Here is a 16,189-nt window from a genome sequence, read left to right on the forward strand (position 1 = left end):
TGGATGCCTGCACATTATGAAGGACTTATATCTGGTATAGTTGTGGCTTCTAAAACCTCCCCCCCCCCCCCCCCCTTTTTTTTTAAGGTAGACCGCAATGAAGGATGCCTGCACATTATGAAGGACAAGTTGGTCATTGGACAGACTGCTACAGGATTTCACCATCCATTCCAAGGGTGCCAGATAATCATGGCTACTATCAAATTAGAGATGTGCCACTGTGGCATCATTATGATTTGCCACCCTACAGAGAAGATGATCAAAGTTCAGCTTTAATTGATGTCTGTAAGTATTTAATTTTTAAAAAGCAGTTTAAAATTAGCAAATGGTTTGTAGATATGGGGTATATGTCACTTGGAAACAGCAACCTAATGGCCTATAAACAACCAAAAGACATGATGAGATGGTGATATACAGTGTTTACCAATATACATGGCAGGTGTCACTAAACGATAGATCAGTTACAGCTAATTTCCTAATGCATGTACAGAAAGACTTTGGTTTATAGCTTGCTTGCTTTGTTTGTATATTGTACAATTATATTAGGATAATGTCCAATTAAATTTAAATATGATATATACAGGTTTAACTATTTCATATTTATTGATTGGAGATGTCAAACTTAATTACAAAGCTTGTATAAATAATAATACAAACAAAGCAAGCAAGCCAACCAAAGTTTTACTCTACAAGCATTAGGAAATCAGCTGTAACTGAAACACATAATCTGCTTATTATAAAAGAATCTGTGTGGGTTAACATAATTTTTCTGTTAGATGTTCATTTGCACAGGGAACCAGACCTTTATATCTCAAATGATCATATGATCTAGGACCAGTAAAAGTAGTTTAAATATTTCTAGATTAGTTGAGTACATCCTCTCTAGCTAAGGGTTTCGATCCATTCCCCTCCTCTCATCCCTTGGTTGAATACATCCTCTCTAGCTAAGGGTTTCGATCCATTTCCCTCCTCTCAACCCTTGGTTGAATACATCCTCTCTAGCTAAGGGTTTCGATCCATTCCCCTCCTCTCATCCCTTGGTTGAATACATCCTCTCTAGCTAAGGGTTTCGATCCATTCCCCTCCTCTCATCCCTTGGTTAAATACATCCTCTCTATAGCTAAGGGTTTCGATCCATTCCCCTCCTCTCAACCCTTGGTAGATTGAGGAATACATCCTCTCTAGCTAAGGGTTTCGATCCATTCCCCTCCTCTCATCCCTTGGTTGAATACATCCTCTCTAGCTAAGGGTTTCGATCCATTCCCCTCCTCTCATCCCTTGGTTGAATACATCCTCTCTAGCTAAGGGTTTCGATCCATTCCCCTCCTCTCAACCCTTGGTTGAATACATCCTCTCTAGCTAAGGGTTTCGATCCATTCCCCTCCTCTCAACCCTTGGTTGAATACATCCTCTCTAGCTAAGGGTTTCGATCCATTCCCCTCCTCTCAACCCTTGGTTGAATACATCCTCTCTAGCTAATGGTTTCGATCCATTCCCCTCCTCTCAACCCTTGGTTGAATACATCCTCTCTAGCTAAGGGTTTCGATCCATTCCCCTCCTCTCAACCCTTGGTAGAATACATCCTCTCTAGCTAAGTGTTTCGATCCATTCCCCTCCTCTCAACCCTTGGTTGAATACATCCTCTCTAGCTAAGGGTTTCGATCCATTCCCCTCCTCTCAACCCTTGGTTGAATACATCCTCTCTAGCTAAGGGTTTCGATCCATTCCCCTCCTCTCAATCCTTGGTAGAATACATCCTCTCTAGCTAAGGGTTTAGATCCATTCCCCTCCTCTCAACCCTTGGTAGATTGAGGAATACATCCTCTCTAGCTAAGGGTTTCGATCCATTCCCCTCCTCTCAACCCTTGGTAGAATACATCCTCTCTAACTAAGAGTTTCGATCCATTCCCCTCCTCTCAACCCTTGGTAGATTGAGGAATACATCCTCTAGCTAAGTGTTTCGATCCATTCCCCTCCTCTCATCCCTTGGTTGAATACATCCTCTCTAGCTAAGGGTTTCGATCCATTCCCCTCCTCTCAACCCTTGGTAGATTGAGGAATACATCCTCTCTAGCTAAGTGTTTCGATCCATTCCCCTCCTCTCATCCCTTGGTTGAATACATCCTCTCTAGCTAAGGGTTTCGATCCATTCCCCTCCTCTCAACCCTTGGTAGATTGAGGAATACATCCTCTCTAGCTAAGGGTTTCAAACCATTCCCCTCCTCTCAACCCTTGGTAGATTGAGGAATACATCCTCTCTAGCTAAGGGTTTCGATCTATTCCCCTCCTCTCAACCCTTGGTAGATTGAGGAATACATCCTCTCTAGCTAAGGGTTTCAATCCATTCCCCTCCTCTCAACCCTTGGTAGATTGAGGAATACATCCTCTCTAGCTAAGGGTTTCAATCCATTCCCCTCCTCTCAACCCTTGGTAGATTGAGGAATACATCCTCTCTAGCTAAGGGTTTCAATCCATTCCCCTCCTCTCAACCCTTGGTAGATTGAGGAATACATCCTCTCTAGCTAAGGGTTTCAATCCATTCCCCTCCTCTCAACCCTTGGTAGATTGAGGAATACATCCTCTCTAGCTAAGGGTTTCAATCCATTCCCCTCCTCTCAACCCTTGGTAGATTGAGGAATACATCCTCTCTAGCTAAGGGTTTCAATCCATTCCCCTCCTCTCAACCCTTGGTAGATTGAGGAATACATCCTCTCTAGCTAAGGGTTTCAATCCATTCCCCTCCTCTCAACCCTTGGTAGCTTGAGGAAGAGTTTTGGAGACACAAGGTAATAATTTCTATTTGATGCAGTTGTAACTTGCTGCCATAGGCTGATCCAGTGGGGGCTGGGTGCAGGAAATCACTGAAGCATGACTGGAGCGGCCCCCTAATAAATTTTTTTGGATCAGCCACTGGCTGCATCCAATCGAAGAGCACCTTTATGATGATCACATATAAATATGATATATACCTAGGTTTCAACTTGCATAAACTTCAGATGATAGAGGATATGCTCAAAATCTCACCAATACAATCCAAAAACTGGGTTTGTACTAACATGAGCAACAACAGGTGCCACATGTGGAGCAGGAGCTGCTTACCCTTCAAGAGTACTGAGTTGGGTTCCTGTTGCTATGTCACAACCCAACCATTGAACTAAGTACTCTTGAGGGGTAAATTGTCTTTTGTTTTTTGTGTTTTGTGTACTGTTGTTTGTTCCTTGTCTTTTTCATTTTTATCCAAGGCATGTCAGTTTATTTCTATTTTGTGTTTTGTGTACTGTTGTTTGTTCCCTTGTCTTTTACTTTTTTAGCTCACCTGACCTGAAAGGTCAAGTGAGCTTTTCTCATCACTTGGCGTCCGTCGTCCGTCGTCCTGCGTCCGTCGTCCGTCGTCCGTCGTCCGTCGTCTGTAAACTTTTACAAAAATCTTCTCCTCTGAAACTACTGGGCCAAATTCTACCAAACTTGGCCACAATCATCCTTGGGGTATCTAGTTTAAAAAATGTGTGGCGTGACCCGTCAAACCAACCAAGATGGCCGCCATGGCTAAAAATAGAACATAGGGGTAAAATGCAGTTTTTGGCTTATAACTCAAAAACCAAAGCATTTAGAGCAAATCTGACATGGGGTAAAATGGTTGATCAGGTGAAGATCTATCTGCCCTGAAATTTTCAGACGAATAGGACAACCTGTTGTTGGGTTGCTGCCTGTGAAATGGTTATTTTAAGGAAATTTTGCAGTTTTTGGTTATTATCTTGAATACTATTATAGATAGAGATAAACTGTAAACAGCAATAATGTTCAGCAAAGTAAGACCTACAAATAAGTCAACATGACCAAAATTGTCAGTTGACCCCTTAAGGAGTTATTGCCCTTTATAGTCAATTTTTAACAACTTTTCGTCATTTTTTGTAACTTTTCTAAAAATCTTCTTCTCCAAAACTACTTTGCCAAATTTAACCAAACTTGGCCACAATTATCATTGTGGTTTATAGTTTAAAAAATGTGTCCGATGACCCAGCCTACCAAACAAAATGGCCGACATGGCTAAAATTAGAACATAGTGGTAAAATGCAGTTTTTGCTTTATATCTTTGAAACTAAGACATTCAGGGCAAATCTTTCAAGATTTAAATGTCCATCAAATTAAGATATATCCCCTCACAAATTTTGAGTTGAATCGGACAATCTGTTGTTGGGTTGCTGCCCTAAAATTGGTGATTTTAAGGAAATTTTGCAGTTTTTGGATATTATCTTGAATACTATTATAGATAGAGATAAACTGTGAACAGCAATAATGTTCAGCAAAGTAAGATCTACAAATAAGTCAGCATGATCAAAATTGTTAGAGGACCCCTTAAGGAGTTATTGCCCTTTATAGTCAATATTGAACAACTTTTCGTCATTTTTGTAACTTGTATAAAAATCTTTTCTAAAACGACTTGGCCAAATTTAACCAAACTTGGCTACAATCATAATACTAGGGTATCTATTTTTAAAAAAAGTGTCTAATGACCCCGCCTACCAACGAAGATGGCCGACATCAGTAAACACATTAACAGGTGAGCGACACAGGCTCTTGAGAGCCTCTAGTTTAGCCTTGTGAGGCATTGTCAGTTTATTTCAAATTATGAGTTCGAATGTCCCATTGGTATCTTTCGCCTGTCCTTTTAAAAATATTTCTTTGATAATCTCTGCAGTTTCTAAAGATGAAATCATAAAACAGGAAACAGGGAAAAAATTGATTTAAATTGCAATTCAAATGATTTTTTGTATCCAAATAATGTGTTAATTCTTTAAAGGACAAGGCACGATAAGGCCTGTTTTTGGCCCCCCTATTTTCTCATTTTTTGAATTCTGCTTTGGAAAGCTACTTATCACGTCAAAATATTCCCTTAGTTTTGAAGTTAGTTTGGATTAACTTCAAAACTATTAATTTTAGAAACTTAGTGAGATTATGGGGATAAAAGGGCACCAGAAAGGTTAAAAGAAGGAAAAATAATGATTTTTGGTCATTGTTTCTTAAAATTTAAAAAGGTGTGCCTACGTGACCCAGAAGAAATTAGGGCGATTTAGACAGCAAAATCAGTGCTATTGACATTAGAATAAAAAATTCTTGAGTCACGTTGGTGCAGGCACTTAAAAACTAAAAAATAGTTTTAAGAAACACCTGAAAAAGGAATAAAAATTACAATATTTGAATAATAAATGAAAGATTACCCCCCTCACCTCACCCAGTTGTTAAAATTTGTGATTTTGAAGTTCATCCAAACTAACTTCAAGCATCAGGGAATATTTTAACATAATAAGTAGCTTTCAAAAACAGATCATTTTAAAAATGAGAAAATAAGGGGCCAAAAAGGGACCTTATCGTACCTTGTCCTTTATATATTATTTGTAATATATCTTACATAACTTTAAAAGATATCTTGACAATGGAAAACAAATAAAAGCAGCTTGTCATAATGGGGATCATTCAAGCCAATAACTCCTGAACTGGAAAAGGGTATTTATCCAAGATACGTCATTTCAGTGTCTGGCCTTTCATAAAAGGTCATGACCTTTTCCAGACTCTTGTCCTATATCGAAACCATGTAAAATTTATTAAAAACAAATATTTAAAAAAAATATTTGCATCTATTGTTAACAAATATGCTGCAACCTGTACCAATTAATATAAAAGTTAAAGACTTGATGCTTTGTAGAAATTTGTTTTTATGGTTCATAATGAAAACACAAAATCAGTTAAAAATCAGCAGAGATTGTCTGGCTTTGTTTGTCATGTATCAATGTTAAAAAAAACCCAGAAATTTATGAGTTTTCAATCGAAATGTTATATTATTCAAATTATTGTTCAAATCCAAATCCATATAACTAATTTCTGAATCTAGTTCCTGAATCAATAAAATCCAAAGAATTCAAACTCATGTTATCCTATATAGATAGTTCTTTTTAAACGAATTCTAACTCATGTTATCCTATATGGATAGTTCTTTTTAAACAATGATCATCTTCTTAATCCCGATTATTCTCATAAAGTTTGTTTTTCTGGTAGCTGGTCTTTCTTTTTTATTAATGCATCCTTTATAAAAAGTTCCTGATTTAGACAGAGCAAGGGAATCTTTAGAATCCAGAAAAGTTTAACTCATAAAGTTTGGCCTTTGTAGTGTCTGGGCTTCCTTTCTTATTAACACATCCTATAAAGATAGTTCCTGTCGTAGACAGAGCAAGGGATACTGGAAGTAAGATCCCCATTTCATGGAGATTGTAGTAGGTAATAATTTGTCCTTGGTCAGTCAGTATATGTAATAAATGATTTTCAAAATCTGTAACAATGATATTATCTGATGGTGTTGTTAGTATTCTTACAGGTGTAAATGGATTCTCCTCAGTGTTGACATCAGGGTGACCAGTGTAAATTCCTAGAATGTCTCCTCCTGGTGATAACACTACCACTCTACCTCTGAAATCATTATCTAACACGTCCACCACACAGATGTTACTATCACTGGTACAGGTGACACATTCAGGGAAGGTAAATAATCGTTTGTTATGTTTCTCATGTTCATATACCTTGAGTTTTTTTCCTTCCTGATCCATGACCACCACTACACGTCTTCCTGTGGCAGGGAATGCCTCACCTCCAGACCAGGCTCCTATGATAACTCTGTGATCACTGGTCACATGTATACTGGTTGAATACAATTTTACATCATACCTGGAATCAGTTATCTCCCCTGTCATGGTGTTGATTAGTTTGAGTTTAGTTTCACGTGTTGTAACAAGAATGTTATTTGAATCAGTTTTAGCCATTCCATAAATCTGAGTATTAAGACTTGTTATTACTTCAGTTCTATTCTCCATTAGTTTGACATGTTGTAACTTGGTAAGATTCCCCATCCACAAAGAACCATCAGAACATACTGCTATAAAGTGAATATTGTTAAGATCTGTTGTATATTCTTTGGATATTTCTAACTTAATTTTACTCTTCTGTTTTTGAGTCAATTGTACTGTGCCTTTATTATAGTCTTCTTCTTCAATTAACTCATGTCCATTATGAACTTTAGTGATACACTTTGGACAGATAAACTTATTACACGTATTGCAGTACAGACAGCAAGCTTGGTTAGAATGTTCATCACATTTGACTTCACTGAATATAATTGTGTTCTTTTGTCCTTCAGGTTTTCCAATATCTTTAATGTTAATTATTTTATGATCTTTCCCAATCTTTAGATGGACCCCATCCTTACACTTGTCACACATGAGCGATTCACATGTAATACATTTCCATTGAATCTTATTTCCACCTTCACATAACTGACATCCAACTGGAATTTGACTTTTTTGTATTGAACTTGCAAATGCCATTTCAAAATTTAAAGATGTCTGACTTTATATAACTTCCTTGTCTCTATATATATTTTTAAATATCTATTTAAATCTACTATTTTGACATGTAATATAACCGTATCAAAGGTATTTAAATTTTATATATTGGGGGTATATACATACTGTAAGGATTTTTTAAGATTGAAGTTGAAGGTTTTCTTTAAAGAATAATTTATTAATAAGAAATGGTACCCTCTTGCAAACATCTGTGATGTAATGAATAAGGGTCATTACCTGAGGAAGCCAAGGATAATCATACCTCATCAGGAGGGTGGGGGTGGACTGGGGTAGTCATTCATTTATGGTTTCGAGTGAGGAAGCCTAGGGAAGTCATACCTTGAAGCACCAACCATGAGGGTGGGGTAGGGTGGGGTGGGGATGTCATTCATTCATGGTTTTAATGTCCTTATAATTTTCTGATATGAATAAACAACAATATCCCGATATATCCCTTCTCACCCCCTTCATAATTCTCAACAATGTAACATTTCTCATAGTTATAAATTCCAAATGTTTAAAAAATAAAATGAATTCAATCAATCAAAAAAAAAAGTAAACACATAAACACAATCACAAGTTGTATATAGCTATTTTACCCCTAGTAAATTTATCACTTGTTTACCCTAATTGAAATGAACTTGAAAGCACCCTACCATTCCACTGTGAATTACATCTGATTTCTATTTCACTTTTATTTACCTATCATTACGGCAGAATGTTTTTACATCAAAATAAAAAGTCAACAAGATTATCTATAAGTTGATTAACCTGTGCCAGAATATTATAGTGACAGAATGTGTATTCAGGTATAATTATGGTATGACAAGTTATCACTGCTGAGATTTGAACTCATGCTACTGAGATATTGTGGCACCAAATCGCCTGCACTAAATGGTTACAAGAGCGCAACTATTTGTTTACATTTTACCGGCAAGTTTTTTACCCCAAGATGGTACTCAGAATAGAATCCTATACGGCTTCTGATTGGATGATACAGGATAGGAATTACATTTAATCGAAAGCTTATCCAATTAGGTATAAAAATTGCCGAAAATCATATCCACATTTCACGAGGTATAGAAAATATCTTCCATTTCTGCACGTTGGAGCCATTAAAAATGTGCCTTTTTCATTAAGCGAAAAAAATAGACGATCTTTTTCAACTGCATTTTAAGTCAATGTGAGCTGCATGACCTTATATATTTTTTTTATTGTAATGCAAAACTGGCCTTTCTAGTAACAGAAACGGCTACCCGTTTTTCCCTAGTTTGTGTAGTTTTCGAGAAAAAAAATACGGAACACCAGTGGTACCCTATGGAAAATGCATTACGAATAATTGCGCTCTTGTAACCATATTAGATGCGCTAGACCACTCAAAATAAAGCTTTCAGTGGCCTGGAGTTACCTTTCCTCGTCAGTTTTAATCTACCTTTATTATACAGTACATGATATAAAAAGCATAAAGACGGAATTATTACAGATCAGCTGAGTTATCTATTGTAAAGGATCCTACAAATTAATGTAAGATGCAGTCGCAGAAATAATCATATTATAAGTATAACCAGTGATGACTCTACAATATGTATACATCGACTAAAAGGAAAGAAATAAATTAAAAATCATTCTGTTTTATAATAATTCTGGCCTGCATTTAAAAAAAAAACATCTTCTAAAATTCATCTTATGTATACTAAACTAATTCAAGATTTACAATACATTTTAGTCATTAAGATTTGTTTGTAAAACTGATGCTTGAACCATTTACTTTTTCTATTTACTATTTTCTTAATATAATTTCTTCTTCGATTAACTCATGTCCATTATGAACTTTAGTGATACACTTTGGACAGACAAACTTATTACAAGTATTGCAGTACAGACAGCAAGCTTGGTTAGAATGTTCATCACATTTGACTTCACTGAATATTATTGTGTCCTTTGACCCTTCAGATTTTCCAAGGTCATTAATATTTAGTATTTTATGGTCTTTCCCAATCTTTAGATGGACCCCATCTTTGCAATTGTCACACATGAGCGAGTCACATGTGTGACATTTCCATTTAATCTTATTTCCACCTTCACATAACTGACATCCAACAGGTATTTGTCCTTTTTGTATTGAACTTGCGAACGCCATTTCAAAAATTCAAAGATGTCTGACAATAATACTTCCTGTTTCTGTTTGTCTCATATCAGCTGACTTTAGTCTTCCTTTTCCACTTGACTTTATTTATCAAATTGTAGTTTTTATTTGAATCTTTCGTTTTAACCTTCATATCTTTCTTTTTCATTTAATACAATTGCAATGTATTTATACTTTTTTTTTTATTCTTTAAGATTTTAGAAAAACCTCATCATGCATCTTTAAATTTTATTTATTCTAGGATATATACACTGTCAGACCTGTTTAAGATTGAATTGAATGTTTATTTTATTTATTCTAGGATATATACACTGTCAGACCTGTTTAAGATTGAATTGAATGTTAATTTTATTTATTCTAGGATATATACACTGTCAGACCTGTTTACGATTGAATTGAATGTTTATTTTATTTATTCTAGGATATATACACTGTCAGACCTGTTTAAGATTGAATTGAATGTTAATTTTATTTATTCTAGGATATATACACTGTCAGACCTGTTTAAGATTGAATTGAATGTTTATTTTATTTATTCTAGGATATATACACTGTCAGACCTGTTTAAGATTGAATTGAATGTTTATTTTATTTATTCTAGGATATATACACTGTCAGACCTGTTTAAGATTGAATTGAATGTTAATTTTATTTATTCTAGGATATATACACTGTCAGACCTGTTTACGATTGAATTGAATGTTTATTTTATTTATTCTAGGATATATACACTGACAGACCTGTTTAAGATTGAATTGAATGTTTATTTTATTTATTCTAGGATATATACACTGTCAGACCTGTTTACGATTGAATTGAATGTTTATTTTATTTATTCTAGGATATATACACTGTCAGACCTGTTTAAGATTGAATTGAATGTTAATTTTATTTATTCTAGGATATATACACTGTCAGACCTGTTTAAGATTGAATTGAATGTTTATTTTATTTATTCTAGGATATATACACTGTCAGACCTGTTTAAGATTGAATTGAATGTTTATTTTATTTATTCTAGGATATATACACTGTCAGACCTGTTTACGATTGAATTGAATGTTAATTTTATTTATTCTAGGATATATACACTGTCAGACCTGTTTACGATTGAATTGAATGTTAATTTTATTTATTCTAGGATATATACACTGTCAGACCTGTTTAAGATTGAATTGAATGTTTATTTTATTTATTCTAGGATATATACACTGTCAGACCTGTTTAAGATTGAATTGAATGTTAATTTTATTTATTCTAGGATATATACACTGTCAGACCTGTTTACGATTGAATTGAATGTTTATTTTATTTATTCTAGGATATATACACTGACAGACCTGTTTAAGATTGAATTGAATGTTTATTTTATTTATTCTAGGATATATACACTGTCAGACCTGTTTAAGATTGAATTGAATGTTTATTTTATTTATTCTAGGATATATACACTGTCAGACCTGTTTAAGATTGAATTGAATGTTTATTTTATTTATTCTAGGATATATACACTGTCAGACCTGTTTAAGATTGAATTGAATGTTAATTTTATTTATTCTAGGATATATACACTGTCAGACCTGTTTAAGATTGAATTGAATGTTTATTTTATTTATTCTAGGATATATACACTGTCAGACCTGTTTAAGATTGAATTGAATGTTAATTTTATTTATTCTAGGATATATACACTGTCAGACCTGTTTAAGATTGAATTGAATGTTTATTTTATTTATTCTAGGATATATACACTGTCAGACCTGTTTACGATTGAATTGAATGTTTATTTTATTTATTCTAGGATATATACACTGACAGACCTGTTTACGATTGAATTGAATGTTTATTTTATTTATTCTAGGATATATACACTGTCAGACCTGTTTAAGATTGAATTGAATGTTTATTTTATTTATTCTAGGATATATACACTGTCAGACCTGTTTAAGATTGAATTGAATGTTTATTTTATTTATTCTAGGATATATACACTGTCAGACCTGTTTACGATTGAATTGAATGTTTATTTTATTTATTCTAGGATATATACACTGTCAGACCTGTTTACGATTGAATTGAATGTTAATTTTATTTATTCTAGGATATATACACTGTCAGACCTGTTTAAGATTGAATTGAATGTTTATTTTATTTATTCTAGGATATATACACTGTCAGACCTGTTTAAGATTGAATTGAATGTTAATTTTATTTATTCTAGGATATATACACTGTCAGACCTGTTTACGATTGAATTGAATGTTAATTTTATTTATTCTAGGATATATACACTGTCAGACCTGTTTACGATTGAATTGAATGTTAATTTTATTTATTCTAGGATATATACACTGTCAGACCTGTTTAAGATTGAATTGAATGTTAATTTTATTTATTCTAGGATATATACACTGTCAGACCTGTTTAAGATTGAATTGAATGTTAATTTTATTTATTCTAGGATATATACACTGTCAGACCTGTTTAAGATTGAATTGAATGTTAATTTTATTTATTCTAGGATATATACACTGTCAGACCTGTTTAAGATTGAATTGAATGTTAATTTTATTTATTCTAGGATATATACACTGTCAGACCTGTTTAAGATTGAATTGAATGTTTATTAAGTCTCCCAAACAAAGTTTGGAGACTTATTGTTTTTGCTCAGTTCTTATTATTTTTATTATTCTTCTTCTTCTTCTTCTTCCGCCGCTTTAAAAAATGAACTTGTCCGCAGCGTTTCTCCAAAACCGCTTGTCAGATTGACTTAGGATTTCATAAAATGGTAGACTAATATGTCTAGGTGAGCCATCAATCTTTCGTTTGTGCATTGGGGTCTTTTAAGGGGTGTTTTGGGGGGTAGAAAGCAGGGAGGGTTTTACTATAGAACCCTATGGGATTTTATTTTCAAAATTTTTTAAATGAATATAACTTGAAAACTATAAGTGATAGATACATGCAGTCTTCAGAAATGATTATAGGACAATAAAATAAATCACATGAAATATAGGGGGATGCCCTGGGGGGTCATCCCCACCCCCTTCAATTTGAGAATGTGCTATTATCTTGTAAATGGTCCAGATCCCCACCCCTAAACCATATATATTCTTGTAGGGGACAATAAAACAAATCAAATGAAATAAAAGGGAAGTCCCTAGGGGGTCACCCCACCCCCTCTTGTTGGAAAACTTGTAAACGGTCCAGATCCCCACCCCTAAACCATATATATTCTTGTATGGGACAATGAAACAAATCACATGTAATTAGATGGAAGTTCCTGGGGGTCACCCCCACCCCGTTCAATTTGAGAATGTCCTATTATCTTGTAAACAGTCCAGATCCCCACCCCTAAACCATATATATTCTTGTAGGGGACAATAAAACAAATCAAATGAAATAAATGGGAAGTCCCTAGGGGGTCACCCCACCCCCCTCTTGTTTGAAAACTTGTAAACGGTCCAGATCCCCACCCCTAAACCATATATATTCTTGTAGGGGACAATAAAACAAATCAAATGAAATAAAAGGGAAGTCCCTAGGGGGTCACCCCAACCCCTCTTGTTTGAAAACGGTCCAGATCCCCACCCCTAAACCATATATATTCTTGTATGGGACAATAAAACGAATCACATCAAATTAGATGGAAGTTCCTGGGGGTCACCCCCACCCCGTTCAATTTGAGTATGTACTATTATCTTGTAAACGGTCCAGATCCCCACCCCTAAACCATATGTTTTCTTGTAGGGGACAATAAAACAAATCATATGAAATGTAGGTAAAGTCCCTGGGGGTCACCACCACCCTCTCCTGTTTGAAAACTTGTAAATGGTGGAGATCCCTACTCGTAAGCCATATATATTCTTGTATGGGACAAAAAATCAAATCAAATGAACATGGGACCATATGAATGGGGAGTTATCGGAGCTTTGTTTGGGAGACTTCGTAACAGCATCCTGTTACAATTACTTCTTGTTTTATTTATTCTAGGATATATACACTGTCAGACCTGTTTACGATTGAATTGAATGTTTATTTTATTTATTCTAGGATATATACACCGTCAGACCTGTTAAAGATTGAATTGAATGTTTATTTTATTTATTCTAGGATATATACACTGTCAGACCTGTTTAAGATTGAATTGAATGTTTATTTTATTTATTCTAGGATATATACACCGTCAGACCTGTTTAAGATTGAATTGAATGTTTATTTTATTTATTCTAGGATATATACACTGTCAGACCTGTTTAAGATTGAATTGAATGTTTATTTTATTTATTCTAGGATATATACACTGTCAGACCTGTTTAAGATTGAATTGAATGTTTATTTTATTTATTCTAGGATATATACACTGTCAGACCTGTTTAAGATTGAATTGAATGTTTATTTAGAGAATGATCCAAATGTCTGATGAAATGAATCATTAAGGGTCACAGCACCAAATCATCAACCATGGTTAACCATCTTGCAGGGGCTTAGTCATGGTTTAAACATGTCTTCCCTGATATTTCCCTTGAGCCCCCCCTTTCGTCGGAAAAATTTGGTTGATTATATAAGGAATCACTGAAGCATGACTAGACCCCCTCCTTAGGTCAGTCAGCAGGCCCCTCCTTATGAAAAGTTCTGGATCGGCCACTGATTTCCCTGGGTTACGTGTGAGTAAGTAATAACTTGTTTTGATGTTAGATATAAACCTACTTTCCATTCTCAATTTTACTACTTGTTTTTCTGTTTGATATATTATCCTTGAATAAAGTTGATAATGGATATGAAGAATGTGTCAAAGAGGCAACTACCCAACCAAAGAGCAGAAAACAGTTCAAGGCCACCAATGGGTCTTTGACGCAGCAAGAAAATCCCACATCTGAGACAGGCTTCAGCTGGCCCCCAAACAAAAATGTGTACTAGTTCACTAAAAATTGACGACACACTCAACTCCAAAACATATAAATGAACAAATTTTTTTTTCCTTCTAAATATGTGTTTAAGTTCCAGATGCCATAATGGTTAATGAATAATAATCAAGTTCATGACATTCCAAATACCCCTCACACTAGAAAAGAAAGGAACATTAATCTTTATATAATCATTGGTAGAGATTGATGTAACAGGTTCAAAATCTTACATAAAATACAATTTAGCCTTGTAACCTACAATGATGGGTCTCAGAGTGATGGGTAGAGAAAACAAAATATATACAATGAAAAGGGGGATAAATCTTACATAAAATACAATTTAGCCTTGTAACCTACAATGATGGGTTGAGAAAACAAAATATACACAGTGAAAAGGGAAATAACTCTTGATGATTTCAGGAAAGAAATTGTATGTTACAGGAAATTAATACTTCAAAATAAATACTTGTCTACATAAACATCTGACATCATCCTTACTTACTTGTCATATTACCAGAGGCATAAATAGGGGTGGGGGATGGGGTGCGCCCCTTTTTGTGTGGGAAAAACTTGGTTGTGTATATATGGAATCACTGAGGAATGACTTGACCAAGCAAAATGATTAATTCCTAAGGTAGATAGACTGAATGAAGCCAAATTTTGTATACTTAGGACTGCATGATAAGACTGGACTAAATGAAATTATGTGTTCCTAAGGTTGCATCATCTAATTAGACTAGACCAAACAACCAGAAAACTGTTGTATTTGGCACAATTTTTTGGAATTTTGGGTCCTCAATGCTCTTCAACTTTGTACTTGTTTGGCTTTTTAACTGTTTTGATATCAGTGTCGCTGATGAGTCTTAGGTAGATGAAACGCACGTCTGGCGTATTAAATTATAATCATGGTACTTTGATAACTATGGACGTTCATTGACCATATACCTAGTTAAGGGCATACGATACAGTTACAGGGGAGGTTATGACGTTGCTTACGTAAAATGTTATTTTCGCAACGTCAAACTGTGACATACCAGGAAAAGATGCATTTTTGACTGATTTTTATCATTCAAACTGATTTAATTAGAAAACGAGTACATGGACCCCTATTTTTTAAAAAGACATTTTGTTTCATTTTGCAGGGAGATTATGTGGACCAAATTTTATTAAACTGTAAATAGAGCAATTTTTTTAGTTTTGATAAATGTACAGCAAAAAATAATGTTTTTTTTCTCAATTCATGGCAATTTGATAAATATGAGTTATTTCTGAATAAAAAAAGCATAAATTTTGAGAATACTTATTAAATACAGAAATTACAAATTATTTAACGAAAAACAATTTGTTTTTATCTTTTAAAACAAAAAAGTTATGTCTTTCTTTCGAAAGAAAAAAAAAGGCCACAAATCCGAATTTTGAGCAAATATACAAAATTTCGACCTCATTTAACTCAAAAAGTAGCACATGAAGGTATATTTTTTATTACATATTTGTTTTTATCAGGCAAAAAATAGCCTATATGGAAATTTTCATCAAACTGTAAATACGGGATCAAAACTGTATCTGGTATCAAAAATGTATTGTATGCCCTTAAGTTGTATAACTCTACTGTAAGGTAATATCCTGAATTACTAAGGTAATATCCTGAATTACAAGAGATATTTGTTTCATAAAAATGAATTGTATTTCTTAATATGTTTATATTAGGAGATCATCTAATTGGAAAATGATTGAATTAGTGTGTATAA

At 34.3% G+C, this 16,189-nt stretch overlaps 1 protein-coding gene across 1 annotated transcript in view; it reads left to right on the forward strand.

The window, feature by feature from the left end:
- The window catches only part of LOC139501664 (rap1 GTPase-activating protein 1-like), a gene marked incomplete in the record, with an annotated part of 165,573 nt that overhangs the window by 24,126 nt on the left and 125,258 nt on the right, over nt 1–16,189 (forward strand). Inside the window, 1 exon segment of the mRNA XM_071290808.1 lies at nt 88–244. Within this exon segment, the coding sequence (XP_071146909.1) occupies nt 105–244 (140 nt within the window).

This window comes from Mytilus edulis, chromosome 13 (assembly GCF_963676685.1).
Source record: "Mytilus edulis chromosome 13, xbMytEdul2.2, whole genome shotgun sequence".
Classification (NCBI taxonomy): domain Eukaryota; kingdom Metazoa; phylum Mollusca; class Bivalvia; order Mytilida; family Mytilidae; genus Mytilus; species Mytilus edulis.